General features: G+C 39.3%; 1 protein-coding gene across 2 annotated transcripts in view; it reads right to left on the bottom strand.

Annotated features, from left to right (window-relative positions):
* TAFA3 (TAFA chemokine like family member 3) overlaps positions 1-22,300 on the bottom strand; it is a 593,704-nt gene that overhangs the window by 112,680 nt on the left and 458,724 nt on the right. For both annotated transcript variants that reach the window (XM_073667175.1, XM_073667174.1), the window contains 2 exons: positions 11,011-11,160; positions 4,905-5,029 (listed from right to left, as the gene is read on the bottom strand). In XM_073667175.1, the coding sequence (XP_073523276.1) occupies positions 4,905-5,029; positions 11,011-11,160 (275 nt within the window). The remainder of the gene's footprint in view (positions 1-4,904; positions 5,030-11,010; positions 11,161-22,300) is intronic.

Raw genomic sequence — 22,300 nt, 5'->3', positions numbered from 1 at the left:
GGCAAGACTTGGACAGCAGCCCCTTGTCCTGCTGTCACCATAGTTACCCAGTGCCCAGTCAGCGACATGTAACGCCCCTGTCCATGCCTACTCGTCCAAGTGTCTGTGGTGAAATGCACCCTGTCACACACAGAGTTTCTCAAAGAAGCGGTGATGTTGTGTGCGACATGCTGGTGGAGCGCAGGCACACCTTTCTTTGAGAAGTAGTGCCGACTGGGCATCTGGTACTGGGGCACTGCGACGGACATAAGGTCTCGAAAATCCTCTGTGTCCACCAGGCGGAAAGGCAGCATTTCTGTAGCCAAGAGCTTGCAGATGGTGAAATTCAACCTCTTAGCTTTCTCATGGCTAGGAGGAAATGGTCTTTTACTTGTCCACATCTGAGGGACCGAGGGCTGGCTATTGTGCTTAGACGGGGTTGATAAGGGTGTCCCCGTCAAACTGCCGGTCTGTGAGGAAGATGCAGGCGGACATGTTAGGTTGCCTTGATCCAAAGGTGGTGCTATCGATGTCGGACAGCGCTCAAGACCAGCTGGTGTTACCACCTCCAAAGAAAATGATGACCTGCCAATCACGCTGGCTGTTGCGGGTAAAGAGGTGGCAGGTCTGCGCCCCAAAACAGGTGTGACTGCTGTCCCCCCAGTCACAGAGGATGAAGAGGCCGCGGATGCACAAGATATGGCAGACGGTGGTTGGCCCGGCCGGCTAGACCGCATTGTAGCACACTGAGCTTCCCACTGCAACTTATGCTTCATGTCCATGTGCCGGTTCATGCATGAAGTACTCAAACTATGTATTTTTTGGCCTCTACTTAGCTTTTCCTGACAAATGTTACAGATAACACGAGTTGGGTCATCTTTATCGATCTGAAAAAATGCCCAGGCTATGCAAGGCTTAGCACCCATGCGACCTGAAGAGCCACCACGACTTGTGGTGAGAGGCAGAGTTGTGTTTGAGGATGCAGTTGTTGACGTGCTTCCAGTACTACGTCTCTGTCCAGGAAGGCGCAACCTGACCTCGTCGTCACTAGCATCTTCCTCCACCTCCTCTGCTGACCTCATCTCTTGGCTGACTGTGGGTTGACAGTAAGTGGGATCTCCGACCTCATCATCATCACCCTGTGCGTTATCACACCCGTCGTCCTCAGAGCCAACCTGTTCCTGCCCTGACAAAAAACTAAAGTTGTCGCTCCAATCAGGTATTTGAGTCTTATCATCGTCTTCCTCATTGTCTCCACCAACAGGAGTTACAGTTTGGGAATGAGGGTCTACATTATGGTCAGAACCTTCTGCGTCTGGTCCTGGATCCGACTCATAAAGATTCTGGGCATCAGTGCAGATCATTTCCTCGTCTGGATTCACAGAAGCGCTGGAGTCGACCTCTGATTCCCAGGCTATAGTATGAGTAAACAGCTCTGCAGACTCAACCATCTGTTCTACCTCATACTCAGACGGGCAGCTGGAGATTTGGGAGCTGTGAGGAAGCAAGTGCGATTTGGGTGACACCTTTGAGGACTGGAGTATTTGTGATGTTGAAGTTGATGTGGAGGAGAGCCCACTTAAAGGAGCACTTGATATCCGTTGAAGCACCTGCTGTTTTTGTGCCTCATCTGGAATTTGTAGCGATTGGCGTGGCCGTAAGAAAGGGATCTTATCACATTGTCCGCTAAAAGAAGTAGACATTTTAGTTTGGCTGGAAGATGGTCTTTCTTCTGCACCTACCCCACGGACACAACCTTTTTTCCCCTTCTCAACACGCCTATTCCCCTTTCCACCAGCAGCAGGCCTTTTTCCACTCATTTTGGTGGTTAACTAATTCACAACTATGGAGTTGTTTGCACAAAAAAACAATGGATGGTAACCGAGCAGAGCTGAGTGGCCAAACTGTGGTATTAGGCCAAAACTATTGGCTGGGTTAGATGCAGAAAAAAATTATTTTTAATTTGCAACCTGATGGAGGTCAGTATAGATGGACTAATAGACCAAGTCCCACACACCGCTAGAAGCCCAAATATTTTTTCAGAGCTAGATGCAGAAAATTTTTTTATTCAATTTGCAACCTGATGGAGGTCAGTATAGATGGACTAATAGACCAAGTCCCACACACTGCTAGAAGCCCAAATATTTTTTCAGAGCTAGATGCAGAAAAAAATTATTTTTAATTTGCAACCTGATGGAGGTCAGTATAGATGGACTAATAGAACAAGTCCCACACGCTGCTAGAATCCCAAATATTTTTTCAGAGATAAATGAAGAAAAAAATTATTTTTAATTTGCAACCTGATGGAGGTCAGTATAGATGGACTAATAGACCAAGTCCCACACACTGCTAGAAGCCCAAATATTTTTTCAGAGCTAGATGCAGAAAAAAATTATTTTTAATTTGCAACCTGATGGAGGTCAGTATAGATGGACTAATAGAACAAGTCCCACACGCTGCTAGAAGCCCAAATATTTTTTCAGAGATAAATGAAGAAAAAAATTATTTTTAATTTGCAACCTGATGGAGGTCAGTATAGATGGACTAATAGACCAAGTCCCACACACTGCTAGAAGCCCAAATATTTTTTCAGAGCTAGATGCAGAAAAAAATTATTTTTAATTTGCAACCTGATGGAGGTCAGTATAGATGGACTAATAGACCAAGTCCCACACACCGCTAGAAGCCCAAATATTTTTTCAGAGCTAGATGCAGAAATTTTTTTTATTCAATTTGCAACCTGATGGAGGTCAGTATAGATGGACTAATAGACCAAGTCCCACACACTGCTAGAAGCCCAAATATTTTTTCAGAGCTAGATGCAGAAAAAAATTATTTTTAATTTGCAACCTGATGGAGGTCAGTATAGATGGACTAATAGAACAAGTCCCACACGCTGCTAGAAGCCCAAATATTTTTTCAGAGATAAATGAAGAAAAAAATTATTTTTAATTTGCAACCTGATGGAGGTCAGTATAGATGGACTAATAGACCAAGTCCCACACACTGCTAGAAGCCCAAATATTTTTTCAGAGCTAGATGCAGAAAAAAATTATTTTTAATTTGCAACCTGATGGAGGTCAGTATAGATGGACTAATAGAACAAGTCCCACACGCTGCTAGAAGCCCAAATATTTTTTCAGAGATAAATGAAGAAAAAAATTATTTTTAATTTGCAACCTGATGGAGGTCAGTATAGATGGACTAATAGACCAAGTCCCACACACTGCTAGAAGCCCAAATATTTTTTCAGAGCTAGATGCAGACAAAAATTATTTTTAATTTGCAACCTGATGGAGGTCAGTATAGATGGACTAATAGACCAAGTCCCACACACCGCTAGAAGCCCAAATATTTTTTCAGAGCTAGATGCAGAAAAAAATTATATTCAATTTGCAACCTGCTGGAGGTCAGTATGGAAGGACTAATAGAACAAGTCCCACACACTGCTAGAAGCCCAAATATTTTTTCAGAGCTAAATGAAGAAAAAAATTATTTTTAATTTGCAACCTGATGGAGGTCAGTATAGATGGACTAATAGACCAAGTCCCACACACTGCTAGAAGCCCAAATATTTTTTCAGAGCTAGATGCAGAAAAAAATTATATTCAGTTTGCAACCTGATGGAGGTCAGTATAGATGGACTAATAGAATGATGCTATGCCCAAAAGATTTTACTTCACTAGGTGCAGTAAAAAAATTGGTATTCTATACACAGGTGGTATATCTTGCAACACAGATAGGCTACTCCACTGACTAACACACTCTGCAATAGGCCAAAAAGGATTAGCTTTGCTAGATTCAGCCAAATGCTGTGAAAAAAACTTGCACAGCACTGGCACAGACCTGCCTGGCAAAAACTGATAGGAACTGATGTAACCTAGTCCTGAAAAGGACTCCAATTCCAATTAGTCTTTACTCCCACAATCTATCTATTTAAGAGCACAGACCTGCCTGATAAAAGTCGTAGGAAATGCTGTAACCTAGTCCTTAAAAGGACTGCAATCACAACTATTCCCTACTCCCAAGCTATCTGTATATTTGTGCGAAAATTGGCTTGAAATTAACAAGGTATAGCGCACACAGCAACAGCGGTGCCATCTAACACGCAGCTGCAGCAGTGAGAAAATGGTGGCGACGGGGAAAATGGCTTGGTCTTATAGGGCAAGGACATGTGACATACACTGCCAATCACACATGCCCTTGCTTGTGTGAAAAAAAGCACTTCGCTCCGTGTGTGCGCTGCTGATAGGCTGACAGATTGCACCTCCCCACTGCAAATGCGGGAAAGAGAAAAAAAAATGGAGATCTTCATTGTTCCTGCAGAGATCCATCCCCTGCCCCTCCCCCCCGCCCCGCTGTACACTCAAACTGCGTATTAACATTAATTTTCATCATTACTGAGAAAAAATCCAGTTATGATTTTGGTGCACGAACAGTTATCGAACATAACCTCGAACAGCCGAATTTTTCTCAAATTGTTCGTGTTCGCCGATCGGCTCGAACACCGCCCAAAACAGCTCGAATTTGAGATTGGCGAACAGTTCGAGTAGAACAACGCTCATCTCTATTCCTGAGCGCAATCCCTTTGCTACTCCATTCCAATAAAATGTATTCATACTGTTGAAAGTGAGAATGCTTTGAAGGTTAAAGAGAGTGATTGTAACAATACTATGACATAATAGAATTGTTATTTTTTATTAGAGCCTCTTGTGTATTAATTAAAGTGATTCCTGCTTCTTATGGAAGATCCTTATTCATATTTCCGTATAACTTTATATATATATATATATATATATATATATATATATATATATATATACATATATATATATAATTTTTTTTTTTAATTTATTTATTTTTTCATTTTTTTCTCACAATTGAATAAGAGAATGGCATTAACATGTCCATTAAAATAGTCTCACCTTTGTCGTTTTGACTTTGTTCCCAGTACTACAACTCCATCCTGTCAAGTCTGGTAGAACTTTGCAGTCTTCTCCATCTAAGCATGGCTGCATATGACACCACCATTTCTGGATAACTATAGAAGCTAAAGAAATACAAGTACGGTAAGTTATCAGTAAAATCAAGGAAAGACGTGTATCTTTTCTAAGTGATTAATCTTTTTCGGAACATTATTATTATTTGTCCAGCCATTCTTGCATTTTGAAGCTAAATGTAAAGAAAAGTTGGCACCGCAATAAATGGTAGTAGACAGAATACTGCCTATCTGTGTAAAGAAACCAATTAGAGTCAAAGCTATACACAAGAATAAAGTGCAAATCTAACAGTCAGCGAATTATGATGTCAAGTTTTTCCTGCCACAAAAAATATATACCTGTCACATAAACTACCACGAAAAGACATTAAAAACACCTAAAACCACATAAAGACATCACTGGGTCTGTATAATGTTAAAAGGGGTTGTCTGTGACTTTAACATTGATGACTTATCCTTAGGATAGGTCTTCAATGTCTAATCGGAGAGGGTGCGACACCCCCGCCGGTCAATTGTTTCCAGTGTCTGCAGTGGCTGGAACTGCTCAGTTACAGAGCTGCACAGCAAAGTTTCGTCAACGGAATAATGGCAGCGGACGGGTACTGCACATCCGCCCAATAAGATTATCTTTAAATTACCAATAGTGAACAAACTGAAGGAAAGTTGATGGTTAAATACAAAATATATGTACTTGCTGAGAAGCCCCACAAGTATCTCTGCACACTGAGAGCTTCTTCAGGGGTCTTTGGTTTGAGGAAGTTGTAAGTGTACAGCGAAATCTGTGAGAAACTGGTACTTGCTTTAGGTAGTCTGTGACTTATCATTATGCAAACTATTCAATAGCTTTATGCTGTTTTAAGTATTCTTAACTGTATTTTTTTGCTGGTTTGTGTCATATATATATATATATATATATATATATATATATATATATATATACAGTACAGACCAAAAGTTTGGACACACCTTCTCATTTAAAGATTTTTCTGTATTTTTTCATGACTATGAAAATTGTACATTCACACTGAAGGCATCAAAACTATGAATTAACACATGTGGAATTATATACTTAACAAAAAAGTGTGAAACAACTGAAAATATGTCTTATATTCTAGGTTCTTCAAAGTAGCCACCTTTTGCTTTGATGACTGCTTTGCACACTCTTGGCATTTTCTTGATGAGCTTCAAGAGGTAGTCACCAGAAATGGTCTTCCAACAATCTTGAAGGAGTTCCCAGAGATGCTTAGCACTTGTTGGCCCTTTTGCCATCACTCTGCGGTCCAGCTCACCGCAAACCATCTCGATTGGGTTCATGCCTGGTGACTGTGGAGGCCAGGTCATCTGGCGTAGCACCCCATCACTCTCCTTCTTGGTTAAATAGCTCTTACACAGCCTGGAGGTGTGTTTGGGGTCATTGTACTCTTGAAAAATAAATGATGGTCCAACTAAACGCAAACCGGATGGAATAGCATGCCGCTGCAAGATGCTGTGGTAGCCATGCTGGTTCAGTATGCCTTCAATTTTGAATAAATCCCCAACAGTGTCACCAGCAAAGCACCCCCACACCATCACACCTCCTCCTCCATGCTTCACGGTGGGAACCAGGCATGTAGAGTCCATCCGTTCACCTTTTCGGCGTCGCACAAAGACAGTGGTTGGAACCAAAGATCTCAAATTTGGACTCATCAGACCAAAGCACAGATTTCCACTGGTCTAATGTCCATTCCTTGTGTTCTTTAACCCAAACAAGTCTCTTCTGCATGTTGTCTGTCCTTAGCAGTGGTTTCCTAGCAGCTATTTTACCATGAAGGCCTGCTGTAAAAAGTCTCCTCTTAACAGTTGTTGTAGAGATGTGTCTGCTGCTAGAACTCTGTGTGGCATTGACCTGGTCTCTAATCTGAGCTGCTGTTAACCTGCGATTTATGAGGCTGGTGACTTGGATAAACTTATCCTCAGAAGCAGAGGTGACTCTTGGTCTTCCTTTCCTGGGGCGGTCCTCATGTGAACCAGTTTCTTTGTAGCGCTTGATGGTTTTTGCAACTGCACTTGGGGACAGTTTCAAAGTTTGCCCAATTTTTCGCACTGACTGACCTTCATTTCCTAAAGCAATGATGGCCACTCGTTTTTCTTTACTTAGAATTTGTATTATGGCAAGAAAAAAGCAGCTAACAGTCTATTCAGTAGGACTATTAGCTGTGTATCCACCTGACTTCTGCACAACACAACTGACGGTCCCAACCCCATTCATAAGGCAAGAAATCCCACTTATTAAACCTGAAAGGGCACACCTGTGAAGTGAAAACCATTTCCGGTGACTACCTCTTGAAGCTCATCAAGAGAATGCCAAGAGTGTGCAAAGCAGTCATCAAAGCAAAAGGTGGCTACTTTGAAGAACCTAGAATATGAGACATATTTTCAGTTGTTTCACACTTTTTTGTTAAGTATATAATTCCACATGTGTTAATTCATAGTTTTGATGCCTTCAGTGTGAATGTACAATTTTCATAGTCAGAAAAATACAGAAAAATCTTTAAATGAGAAGGTGTGTCCAAACTTTTGGTCTGTACTGTATATATATATATATATATATATATATATATATATATATAACATATACAGTACAGACCAAAAGTTGGTCTGTACTGTTCTTTGTGTTCTAAATTGTCGGGTACCGGTTTATGCCGCTGATGAATTGCCGGCTTTTCATGTTTCACTGTGAGCACTGTTCCCATCGATTTGGGCAATCACTATAATGCCACAATCACCATGGCTGCGGCATTACAGTGAGTGGCAGACAATTGGTGCTCTAAATAGCGCCAGACATGCAGGACGGGGACCCGAGCTCCCGCCCGAGCATCTCGAAAGTTCTAGGCGAGCTCCGAGCATCTCAAGTGCTGAGATGCTCGGGCGAGTACCGAGCAGTGGCGAGCATGCTCGCTCATCACTAATAATAAGTAGTTTTTTTGAAAATAAGAATAGATATTAACAAATAGATGAGCATTAAAATTTGACATAAAGCAGAGATGAATATGTTATTTTTAGTTGGTGTATCTGCAATTATACATAGACTTATTAATAAGACAAGGTTCACATTTGCATCAGAAGCTGTTTGTTGTCTCCATCTCATATTCCTGAAAAAGTTGAAAAAGTAATGTCGTATGTAGCACTATTTATTCAGGAAAAATAACAGATACCATAAAAGTTATCCAGAGGACACCTTTTTTAGCCAATGGGGTCCATTGAATAACTTTGATGTCCATCATATTTCAGATCAACCCCCCAAGAGAGGGTTGTCTACTCTTTATTCATCTACAGTCTCAGGGAGAGCAGATAAAAAAAATAAGGAGGAAAGCACATGAAGAGACAGTGAGTGCAGGATCTGTGCTGATGTGTGGGCTAGTAAAGAGAATAGCAAACTCAATACTAACAGACATCATATTCAGTCTAAGTTACTGGGAAAGACTCTGCCAAAAGAGAAGGAGGAGCCATGCGTCAGGTACAGTGTGCGTGCTATTGAAGAGAGTGAATGGTCACTGCTCCCCACGCACACAGTCCGAGCGATGGGAGCAGTGACTATTCCTGCACAGCATCTCACAGTGTGAGGGCGCATGGCAGGGACGCCATGCTCGGCTGACACACTGAGTGTCGGCAGCAGAGAGGGACGCAGCGCTGGAGGAGAGAGGAGGTGAGTATAATTGTTTTTTTTTTTTGTGGGCAGCATGATGGGGATCAAGGGGTGCCAATCATACCAGGATGGAGTGGTGCCAAGCATACTAGAATGAGGATCAGGGTGTGCCTTGCATACCAGGATGGGGATCAGAGGGTGCCATTCATACCAGGATGAGGAATCAGATGGTGCCAAGCATACCAGGATCAAGGGATCAGAGGGTGCCAAGCATACCAGGATCAAGGGGTGCCATGCATACCAGGATGGGGGATCAAGGGGTGCCATGCAGACCAGGATGTGGGATCAAGGGGTACCATGCATATCAGGATGGGGGATCAAGGGGTGCCATACATACCTGGAACAAGGAGTGCCATGCATACCAGGATGGGGGATCAAGGAGTGCCATGTATACCAGGATGGGGGATCAAGGGGTGCCATGCATACCAGGATGGGGGATCAAGGGGTGCCATGCAAACCAGGATGGGGGATCAAGGGGTGCCATGCATACCAGGATGGGGGATCAAGGGGAGCCATACATACCAGGATGGGGGATTGGGGTGCCATGTACACCAGGATGGGGATGAGGGCCACGTATACCAGGATGGGGATGAGGGCCACGTATAACAGGAAGGAGGGGCCATATATACCAAGATGGAGGATATTAACAGAATTGGGGGACATTACCCCAATACCAGTGTCAGCAGCAGACCCCCTCCCCCTTAACAGTGCATCATGAACACATTTTTTGCTTACATTTTTTTTCTATTTTCCTCCTCTAAAATCTAGGTGCGTCTTATAGTCCGAAAAAAACGGTATATCTTGAAAAATTTGTGCATTGGATTAAAATACTGTAGAAACATTGTTGGCATTAAAATTGAATACTCAGAAAATCCCAAAAAAATTCTTCACATTTCTGCCTGTTCATTTACTGCATCCTGTGTTCAATGTCAAAGATCTTGACAAGAGACCGTGGTCCTATAAATTTATAATCAAAGCATTTTTAAAGAGGTTGTCTTATACTAGATAATCCTTTTAATATTTTAGCAGTAGGTCTAGCTCCAATTAATATGATAGTTGATTTTGAGCAGGTTGCTGCAGGGGAGATATAGGTAGAATTAACTAGCTAACATTGTTCATGGCTGATCATGTAATACATTAATGGTCCAAGCCTGACAGAGTGAGATCTGCTATTTGTTAGTTGCATCTCTCAATGATATTTATATGCCCAAACAGGGCATCTGGACCGGAATTGTCCAGATGAGACAAACCCTTTAAGCAAAATGCCCCCAAAAAAACAAAAAAAGATGCTTAAAAGGAATCTGTCACCAGATGTTTGTCCATACATTATGCTGCTCTCAGATGGAAGAGCAGAGATGACTTCGTCACGGTTCTACCCTTCAGCGTGTCTGGGATGCAGTTACTGACAGCTCAGCAGTCCAATCTGGTACAGAGGCGTGCTGAAGCTGTCAGTACTTTGATTGACATCTCATTGTCCAGTCGGGTGCAGGGATGTGCAGGGCTGTCAGTGTTTTGATTGACAGCTTGGCAGTCCAATCTGAGACTGGGAGGTGCTGTCTCTCTCCAGGTGTCCATTGTCCCAGGTGCCCAGCTACTTAGCTGGGCTGTTTGTCCCAGATCTCTGCTAGACGTAGCTTCAGCTAAGTGTGATTGGTTTTCTCTGTGCCTAGTGTTTTGCTTTATGATCTTTCATTACCTGACCTTGTACCTCGTTTTGACCCTCCATCTGTTTAACCCCTTTCTTCTGATCTGCTATCCTCCTGGTATTTTGACCTCGGACTGTTACCTGACTACGCCTTTGTCTCTTCCCTCTGTTTATGACGTACACTAGTTGGCTTTTGACCTCGAACTCCTTCACTATCCCGACTCACGGCTTGTCTTGTCACTCAGCATCACACACTTACTGGGCTGCTTGCTGTAATTTTGATAAAATGTTTTCTCTGCTGCAGATCTACCAGTTCTCTGTATGCTGAGATCTGTATAACCAATGATTAGCAGCTTACAGTGTACATTGAAAGAAAGATACTAATCAGTAGTAGGGGAGGTAGTTATACAGAGCAGGAGGACTGCATGGCATGTAAAAACTAGTCCTATAGTGATAATCTCCTGATGATAAAATACTGATTTTATTGAAACAACAACACACAGCCTAGTAAGTGACACATATCTAAAATCAGGATCTCTGCTACTATATCATTCTGCTCCTAGATTAGATAGCAAAAATCTGCTGATAGAATCCCTTTAAAAAATGAGGAGTAATTGATCGTCTTTCCAATCATAACTGATTTGGCCAACAAAGCAACATATTCCTATAATTATAGAAGTAAATCCAAAATGTATGGCTTACCATCTACACATGATGGAGCTGCTCTTGTAGTCCCCGCCACTTGTCCAGGAAAACAAGAGCATTTTACTGTCTGTGACCGTTCTTCAATCTTGTTCTTATTACAGCATCTGTGAGCAGCAATCACTTCACAAGTGCCAGGTTCCACATGAACTGCAGAAAGAAGAAACAAGGAATATTTAGTAGGATTACATAATTAATACTTCTATTTTCACAAAGCACCGTGCACATCTTTCTTTTTATACCATGTCAAAAGGTATTGCTGGGTCCTTAATCAGTAGAAAATGTGGTTTACATTATTTTTTTTCTCCTGTAACAATTTTTGATGCCCCACTCATATGATTTAAGAGGGGCACGGCATTCAGAATATTGCTTTGAGTTCCTTTATTCTAGTGATTGTGGAGGTCACAGTTCCGAGATTCCCACCTACGCTACCCTTTTGTAACGTATCATGTGTAGGAACAAGGACTTACTGCCCCTTTATGCACATTTTATATTAAATATCTGTATGTAAAAGGGCGCAGAGATCTACAGCAGGATGGTAATGAGATTCAGATTCAGCCATAGCTTTGATATAACACACAGGCTATAACATACACCATATCTTCCACGTTACAGTACATTAAATATAAATGTAGCACATTTTGACCACTAGTACTCTCTTGTGTTTTATGAACTCATTGATCTCCAAGCAGGAATATATAAAACACACACATAGGCTGTTCAATGTTACAGATCCGAGACCATGAAAATGAAGAATGTGGAACATTTTTCACCTATTCTGTTTTCATTTTACTATTTACAAAGGTTTCCATGTCCTCGAGGAGTATTTGCATGTAGATCAATAAATTGTGCGAATTTTCTTTCACCAGTTTATTAAAGCAGCAGAATATAAAAACAACTAAGAGAGTCTACAAAAAAACACATTAATGGCACAACCTACTCCATGCATCAAGATAAAAGAAATATATATTATATATATATAACATAGTGAAACTGAATAGTAATGGAGGAAATTATTCAAACAAAAAATGAATTGCTTTTTAATTAGCTTATCTGTCATGTACAGTAATAATTTATTATAATTGTAGATATGTATTTCAATGTCATGTCCCCAAACGCTATTATCCTGCAGATATGGGGTTAATCTGCAGGTTAATAGCATTCTATAGCTGTGTGATCACCGGACTGAAAGCCTGGCTATTGGGAGGAGATTAACTTATTTCTTCCCGGGAGCTTCCGGCTTTCAGTCATGAAGGTGTGCCAGCATGGATACAGTCACTGATCAATATATTGTCAGTGGCAGCTGTAAGCAACTCTCAGCACATTGACTGACAGCTGTCTCTGCACTGTTACGCTGCAGCAATGGCTGTCAGTCAGTATGCTGGAGCATGCTTCGAGCTGCAGCTCACTGTGTACTTAGTGGTGATTGTAGCTGTGCCAGCATGTCTGTATGACTGAAAGCCAGAGACATCCAGGAGGGATGAAGTTCAATTCCCCCCTGGTAGACAAGATTTCAGTACGGTGGTCGGGAAGCTTTAGAGCGCTATTAACCTGCAGATTAACCCTGTATCTTCAGGTTAAAAACATTTGGGGACATCACAAGTTTCCTTTATTAGTCGATAATAATAATAATAAGTTTTTATTTATATAGCGCCAACATATTCCACAGCACTTTACCATTAAGTGGACGACTTGACATTCAAATATAAAAGGCACCAACATCCACTATGAGAATATAGTCTATTATTAGAGTGACGAGTGACTTAATTTTGATTTCATAAATCAGTAGTACGCATGAAAATAAGACACTTTGTAATATATCATATCAGAGAATTCTGCTTCTTTCTCCTCCTGGATTGAACTTTTACTATAGCTTCATAGTTATATTCTGTAGTCAGTGAAGACAGATTTTCGCATTACTGAGATAGGAGATGACAGTTGATGCTTTTAAAATTCTATGGAGAGAGATGGTTAAGGAGCTAGAGGCAGACACAGACATTCTGCTGCAAGTTCTCCTGAAACGTCAGTTACAGATCTCCATTGAAGTTTACGAGCAGCAATGTCATCTCCTATCTCAGTAACTGCAAAATCTGTATTCACCTAAGTCAGATTTTATATGTGATTTGAGAATTTTGAGTATAAAAAATCAATTATGATAAAATATATATCAAAGTTTTTTTTTATTGTCATGCGTACTATTGATTTATGAAAAAAATACATATAAAAAAAGACAGTTACTCTTTAAGATTGGAATGTCTTTTGGTAATTTAGGGTTTTCAAGAAATATCTATATGAAACGATGCAGAGCATTAACCATACAACTCTTTTATAACATTGTAATATTGTCAGGTCTATGAAATGACACCTCATCAAGACTTAAAAGGGTTCTCTAGCGGCACCCCCACTGCCTCGTTCATTCTAGCACAGGCTGTGAGAAACACAATGATGGGGCTCGTAGTCTGGCTCAGAGCTAGCTTCATAAATGTCACCGACACAGCTTGTGTTGGAACATTGAGAGGGGCTCATAAATAGCATGATCCAAGCAGATCTGATAAATATAGTTGTAAGATCAATATTTACAGCACATAGTATTTTTTTTTGCTACTGGACAATCCCTTTAATGGCCTTCCTGAGCACAGCAATGAGTCAGGTCAAATTATACTGGATGTACTTGGCCTTCGCTCTACTTTAAGATATATTTAATTGATGAGTATGGTACAGTGGTCACAAAATTGGAACAATAAATAAATATATATATATATATATATATGTATATATATATACATATATATAGATCTAAATTTAGAAAACTATTAATTTATCACCCTACTCGGTATTAATTTGCCAGTGCCAGTATTACAATCACAAAGTCTTCTCGTTTCCTATGTGACGATCGAATACATTGTACAGATAAGAAAGTGACTATAAATTCTCTTTGTTTTCCTTGAGCAGTACACTAAGTAGCACTTCACATTACCATCAAGGTTTTCCTGCAGGTCTAGAGGCTTTTCTGTAAGTGTGAATATATGATAAAGCATAATTTCACAAGTCAGATATTAAATGAAAACTGGATTCTACGGTGATAAACTCTGCACAATTATGAGCTGATTTTATGTTGCTTCTGACCCAGGAGTAAATTCACCCTTCATCTTGATCTCGCTGGCATTCAGATCAGGAAGCGTGCCTTTATTTTATGATCTGATCTTCCGGTCATTAAAATTCTTGCTGCGTGTTCCCTCTGTGCCATAAAATAATGATGACCTATGATAGCATAAGGAAAGCACAGCGGACAGTGCGCACTATTGACTCTTTAGAGTTAAAGATCATCATTAACGACACCTATAAACATTTGGATGCATAGAGCATAATTAGGAAATGGAATAAGAATTGAAAAAAATGAGGATATTTATAAAGACTGGACACCCAACAGCTTTGGCTGTGAGTCTAGTGACCCAGCAAATATCATAATGATCTCTAATGATATTAGTTCAGGTTATTAAATCCATGGCTGGCAAGGACTTATGGCACAACATTTGACCCAAGCTTGTCTAAAATTGGCTCTATAGAAGCAAATCTAAAATTTTTACAGCTTGAGATGGGTGAAATTATTCGATTGGAATTGAATTCAACTAAAATTTTACAAAAATCCATATTCCCCAGATTATAGACTTTAATTCGCTCCACACCAATTCAGCAAATGGTAACGAGTAGTGGTCACCGTTTGCTGAACTGTAGAAGGACAATAAAAGATTAAAAAATAAATAAATTATTTTACCCACTTCACCACTGACCATTGTCAGGTCCTCAGAGCCTCTTCCTTCAATAGTCATAAACCAATGGCTTCACCCTAGAACATGGCTTATGGCCACAACTAGACCTCAGTTTTCTCTCCTCGTCATGATGTCACAACGATAAAACGTACAGTGACTTCTGAGGCCCAGTTGCAACAGGAAGTCCCGATCTAGAGTGATAACAACAGGAGCGAGTATGCAGGAAGAAGAGGTCCTCAAGACTGGATGAGCGGACAACGAGAACTGGAGATAGCGGATATTTTGGGAATGGTGAATTGTGTAGTATTAATTGTTTTTTGTTTTAAATATTATATTTATGATACTCTGGGGTCTGCAGAGACTCCAGAGAATTCAATTTACAGAGAATAGCTTCACTGTGAATCCGATTTCCCAGTAAAATCCGCAAGATTTGACAAATCTGAATCTCACCAGATCCTCTCATATCTACTTCTAATCCCCAAATTTGACACTAAATCATGACTTGAAGCGAATATCATCCCTTGTAACTTTCATTTATGTGGGCTTGGTTAAAAATACACAACAATGTGAAATGATTAGTTATTGATATTCCATATTATTTATCACCTTGGACATTTGGCCTTTTCTAATAGTTGTAAATCAATAAATTCAGTTGGATGGGGAATTAAGGCAACTTCCTTATTTTCTCTTGCTCTTTGGCGTTCCATGCGATCCAACATTGGATTTCCATACTTTAGTGTTATCTCTTTTATCAAAGTCACATTCTGGTAGCTATATTGATACTAACAGCGCTTCTAATCTCGGCTGCCAGGGAGAACAAACTGGCAGCAAAAACACACCACTGCAAAGAAGATTGTGACCTTTTCTTATTTCTTTTTTTCTTTTTTATTGCTACCAATCTGGAGGGTAGAAGGATATACCAGCAGGGGGCATGCAATCTCTCTGCTGGAGTTTTTCTTTAAAACACATTTTCTATGCAATTCAAACAACTTATCTCTAAATTGCTTTATTCTGGAGCAGTTGGCAATAATTTGCAATCGTTTCTATATATTAAATAATTCATATCAATCAATATTTTCCATTACATCCTCTGATGCTGTAGTATATTAAAGTGGTTTTACTAACGTATTTATTGTGAAATATCTGCACCTGCTTTGTCCACATATTGTCCATATAAGCTTTTATAACCCAACGGCCTCTTTTTTCTTTCTGGTTGATATTATTGGATATGTCTATACGTTATTTTCCTCTGATGACTTAATTTAACCCCTTCTTATCTGAAGCCTTGGTATCCCACTATGTGAGGTTATGTAGCAGCAAGGTTTACTCCTATAAAGTTCTCCGTACTTCAAAGAGATTAACAAACTTCAATTTGTACAAGTAATAGAACTTTTTTTTTTTCTGCCAATGCAGCTTTCTTTATTAAATTGCCAACATAACCCAGTTATTCCACGGCTTGTGTGTTATACTACTATTCAACAGATGGTGACTGTCAGCGGGCTTGACTTTATTCAAAAATTTAACATATATATTACTTTTTACATAAGCTAGAATCACAAGTTCAGATTGTAACAGATTCTTTCAATTCTTCCTGTCGCCCCTGGAGTCTGAACTAACTGCTGCCGGCACCTGCTTAGATAATTTGGACTGGTCTTTTAGAGAAAATTCTAATCTGCATGTATTATGCCTTCTTCAAGTAAATATTTTATAGCTAATAGATCCTGAGTCCATACCACATGTAATGACAGGATGTTCTCAATATTGCAAAAGCTTTTAACACCTTAGATCTTGCAGAGAATCCTGTTTCATCATAGCATTGTACGACTCCCAAAAGTTATATTATATTATATTTTACACATAACCACAACAAATAAGATTATATAAGTAGAGATGAGCGAATATACTCAAGTGGAATTTAATTCTCTTTGAATATTACAAAAATTAGCCTTTGCCAAAATGTGGATTTTTTTGTAATTGGCTTGCATTCAGATTCAACAAAATCTACACCATTTTGCTGAACCGCAATTGGCCATCAAAATGTTTAAAAAAAAACAAAACTTTTACTCACCTCCGCTCAGCTCTACTGCCCCTCCGCTACTCAACGTCATCTGTCCTGTTTTCTTGGCATCTTCTTATCTCCACCGATCACGCTGAATTGGTTCTGCGCAGGGTATTCAGAACGACCATTGGTGATAAAATGATGCGACGAGGACTGGACAGTGACAGTGAGGGGCCTGAGACGTGAGCAAGTATAATTTTTATTTTTTACATCTAACATTTATTGCGCTCAGGGTCTAGAGAGCATTACAAGGGTAATTCAATTCATGGAAAATTAATTCTCTGTGAATCAATTTTCTTGGGAAAAAAAAGTAAAATTCAAATTTTGTCTGATCTGCTCATCTCTATAAATAAGGCAAGTTTCATCTGGTCTAAATTCTGCTTTTTTTCTGAATCTGGGTTGTTGTTTTTTTATTCTTGTGCAGCTCCGTTCCAGGAACATTGCCCTCTCCTCCTGTGTACAATCTAATCTTGTTAGCCCAGAAGATGTTATTGTCATAAATTTTTCCATAGCGTAGAGTTCAAAACCACACCCACTTGGTTAACAAATCTACATTTGTAGACAAGGAAAATAATGGCATATCTTAGCAACAGAAAAGTGCAGGGCTAAAAAATAAACACAGCCAGAATGAGAACTTCATCATTTAGACTGGGTATAAATTAAATCCTTATTTATCGCATGTGTCAGTTCCTCCTTGAAGTAAGTGAGTACAATAAATATTAGTCGTATTTCCTCAGATTTACAGATCCCTACAAATTCAAACAACTTGTGTGTTCTCAGCGCCTTTTCGCACACTGCTGAAATCTGCCACTGCCAGAGAGCGGGCTAGTGTTGTCACACACAACTATGTTGGCTTCCTCATAATGGCTTGTCGCTATCAGATCACATGGTCTAGCACAACCAATTATCACAGTAACTAAAAAATATGAAGGCTGGCCAAGCAGCATCATTTTAGGATTTTATAGGCTAGGGATACAAGGTCACAACTCATTCCACATACGCATACTGTAGAAAAAAACCTTACATTGAAAATGAAGATAGTAGTCCCACTCTCTGATTACTGATTCAAGTGATAGGCAGGTGCTGTCCCACAGTCAGTGTGACTATGAATTGATTATCAGCTTAATAACAGCATTTTTTAATTCTTTCCACACTAAAAAGGAAGGCAATTTAATACCCCTATATTCTAATTTTGCTTCCAAAGAGAAATCCTGAAACCAAGACTTGTGTGTCACAGAAAGTATGCTTCCTGCATAGTAAAATGGCAAATCATCCAACAATACAGAAATTTAAACAACTGTCTACCATACAAAATGTGTGTTGTAATAGTCCAGTACTAAACCTGTACAACCGACCTTGATAGCGCTGTTTGTTACCACTGGTTACCATTTGTTTTCCCCAACCAGATAGTTTGAAGGCACTTGGACATTAATAAGGCTGTGTTACAGAGCTCTAAGAGCTTTACAGAGCTCAAAAGGGGTTCAATGCAGTATTATGAGTCCTCAGAGTGTTTCCATGCAATTAGATGCTTTGCACTATGAGATTCACTGCAAATGTATTCTTTGCTAATTTAATCTTGGGTAAAAAAGAATAATACGAATTTCAAACAATCCGCACATCTGTAATAAATAGAGATGGAAAACCATACTTCAGTTAACATTAGGCAAAAGCAACGTACAATTCTATTTGTTCTACAATGGTCCCCAAATTGGCAATCTAGAAACAAAATGTAGCCTGGAGTATATTAAAAAATGATTGCAGAACATGTACCCTTGTGTGTACAAATGAATAACCATTTTAAAGGGAAGCTATCATCTGAGAGCGACCAATTGTTTAAATCAGATTGTTGCAACACATATATTATTGAAAAAATGTCAATACTGTTTTATTTTCATATCACAGTCGTTATAACAAAAAAAAAAATAGTAATCTTGAGATTTTCACACTGGCCACTAGAGCTTTTTAGACTATTATTGAATTTTGTGCATATTTGTCTTTTCTCAACCATATTAACTATGTGACTGGGGATGAAGGGACCAGTGGATGTTCGGGTTCTGGTACTCGACCGAACTTTAGTCCAAAGTCAATCAAAGTGCAGGGGAGTGATTAAGTGATTATAGTGAATGGTGAGTGTAACATCCTCAATGATGAACAGTTGCAGGGAGGATATCAATTCTTTTCCTCCTTGTAGCCAAAAATATATATGAAAAAAACAAACATTTAAAGTGGAGCTGTCATTTCAGAAGACCTTGCAGCAGAATGTCTGTGTTTCCCTCTTTCTCCTCCCTTCTTCTTCATCCCTTCTTCATGGAATCTTACACTGTGTGCAGAATTATTAGGCAAATGAGTATTTTGATCACATGATACTTTTTATACATGTTGTCCTACTCCAAGCTGCATGGGCTTGAGAGCCAACTACCAATTAAGTAAATCTGGTGATGTGCATCTCTGTAATGAGGAGGGGTGTTGACTAATGACATCAACACCCTATATAAGGTGTGCTTAATTATTAGGCAACTTCCTTTCCTTTGGCAAAATGGGTCAGAAGAGAGATTTGACATGCTCTGAAAAGTCCAAAATTGTGAGATGTCTTGCAGAGGGATGCAGCAGTCTTGAAATTTCCAATCTTTTGAAGCGTGATGACCGCACAATCAAGCGTTTCATGGCAAATAGCCAACAGGGTCGCAAGAAGCGTATTGGCCTAAAAAGGCGCAAAATAACTGCCCATGAATTGAGGAAAATCAAGCATGAAGCTGCCAAGATGCCATTCTCCACCAGTTTTGCCATATTTCAGAGCTGAAATGTTTCTGGAGTATCAAAAAGCACAAGGTGTGCGATACTCAGGGACATGGCCAAGGTACGGAAGGCTGAAAAACGACCACCTTTGAACAAGAAACATAAGATAAAACGTCAAGAATGGGCCAAGAAATATCTTAAGACTGATTTTTCAAAAGTTTTATGGACTGATGAAATGAGAGTGACTCTTGATGGGCCAGATGGATGGGCCAGAGGCTGGATCAGTAAAGGGCAGAGAGCTCCACTCCGACTCAGATGCCAGCAAGGTGGAGGTGGAGTACTGGTATGGGCTGGTATCATCAAAGATGAACTTGTGGGACCTTTTCAGGTTGAGGATGGAGTGAAGCTCAACTCCCAGACCTACTGCCAGTTTCTGGAAGACAACTTCTTCAAGCAGTGGTACAAGAAGAAGTCAGTATAGTTCAAGAAAAACGTGATTTTCATGCAGAACAATGCTCCATCACATGCATCCAACTACTCCACAGCGTGGCTGGCCAGTGAAGGCCTAAAAGAAGAAAAAATAATGACATGGCCCCCTTGTTCACCTGATCTGAACCCCATAGAGAACCTGTGGTCCATCATAAAATGTGAGATCTACAGGGAGGGAAAACAGTACACCTCTCGGAACAGTGTCTGGCAGGCTGTGGTGGCTGCTGCACGCAATGTTGATCAAAAACAGATCAAGCAACTGACAGAATCTATGGATGGGAGCCTGTTGAGTGTCATCATAAAGAAAGGTGGCTATATTGATCACTAATTTTTTGGGTTTTTGTTTTTGCATGTCAGAAATGTTTATTTCTAAATTTTGTGCACTGATATTGGTTTACCTGGTGAAAATAAACAAGTGAGATGGGATTATATTTGGTTTTTATTAAGTTGCCTAATAATTCTGCACAGTAATAGTTACCTGCAGAAACAGATATCCTCCTAAGATAGCCAAATCTAAAAAAAACCCACTCTAACTTCCAAAAATATTAAGCTTGGATATTTATGAGTCTTTTGGGTTGATTGAGAACATAGTTGTTGATCAATAATAAAGATAATCCTCTTGCTCCGCTAATAATAATAATCCTCCGCTTGCCTAATAATTCTGCACACAGTGTATAAGCACAAAATGCCCTCTCCTATCTCAATAGTGGGAAATCTGTCTTCAATAAGTACAGATATTACCACTAAATACAGTTTACAGAGTGAAAGATCAGTTCAGGAGATGAAAGAAGCAGATTTCTCTGAGAAAGTGTCTTCCAAAGTTTTTCGTTTTCATGTGTACTAATGATTTCTAAAAAAAAATAAAATTAAATAAAATAATGATTACTTTTTAACACAAAAGCCTAACATAAACAACAGGTCTTTTTCATATAACAGTTTTCTTATATTTGATTAAAACCCATTCACATTGATGTTCACATCAATGGTCACTGGAGATGACCTGTCACCTGCCTACTGCCCTTGAGTGACAGGTCTCTCCCTTTGTCCTATTAAACTATGTTTTTCTCTGAAATGTCAGAGATTCAGAGTTAAACATATATGTCTAAAATCATACAGCTACGGTCTGATACATGCTGCCTGTGGTTTGGGCAGAATGTATCAGCTGTCAGATTCCCTTTAAATGTTTCACCCACTTAGAGCTTGTTTATTACATCTGTGATTTTGACTGCTGCCATTTTGAGGTACTTATATTGTACTTAATAACATCGATTTAGCCATTGTTAAGACATTAGCTTAGTGATATAATTAATTAGCATATTGTATTTTGAAGAATTTTTTTTTGGGGGGTGGGTACACTAAAGATATTTATTGATTACAAAAAGAGCCCCTGTCATATTATTGACCAGGCATTTTAAGTGGTTAAACAATGATTGCCGCTGAGTTTCAGCTGCACCTACAATAAAACTTTGGTGTGGGGTAGGAAGTACCCATTTACCACAAATTATTACAGCGGGGTGTTGGAAGGGGTTAAGATATACTACAAAGATGACAGTTTTGCATCTACTGACTCCATATGCAATATTAATCGACAGTTTGCCTATTTTTTACTACACCTATCATAACAAATATAACCTTTTACCCAAAAGATAAATATGACAATCACAATCTACCTTCCGAATAATTCTTATGATTTCCTTGGTTTGGTTTTAGCAAACACTTAGCCAAAGGAAGAGAATTCTAACAAATGAAGGAAACTATTGATTTCTATGCTAAATAATAAAAGTAAAATAATGTAAGAGATCATTAAGTGTAAGTGGTCATTAAATAACCAGAAATCAGGATGTAGCTCACTTTATGGTGGTCAGGCTGTTCATTGAGATAATGTTTAAAATGTTTAACAACTAATAAAAAAATCTAATATTTTCACTGTTACAATTTCTTGAGAAACCACTTCCGTTAGTATGGTGTTTCTCTGAAGTAACCAGTTCTGATCCTAAAGCTAAATGTACAATATATAGTTGTGAAAACTCTAAAAGGGGTATTCCACCATTGTGAATCTTTCCACCAACATATATGTGTTTAAAATATATTGTTTTTTCTAATATAAAATATATATCAAATTTATTGCTAAGCTAAATGATAAATACTGCTAGCAAGTTTCATCTCTGGTTAAAATACAAATCAGTAATATACAGTACCCTATCATCCAAAGGGCAGTGGGTATGCGGATAATAAT

The sequence above is a fragment of the Phyllobates terribilis genome, unplaced genomic scaffold, assembly GCF_046119375.1.
Source record: "Phyllobates terribilis strain yellow unplaced genomic scaffold, ASM4611937v1 Scaffold_2__4_contigs__length_985480577, whole genome shotgun sequence".
Taxonomy (NCBI): Eukaryota; Metazoa; Chordata; class Amphibia; order Anura; family Dendrobatidae; genus Phyllobates; species Phyllobates terribilis.
This window is presented reverse-complemented; position numbering and strand designations above follow the sequence as displayed.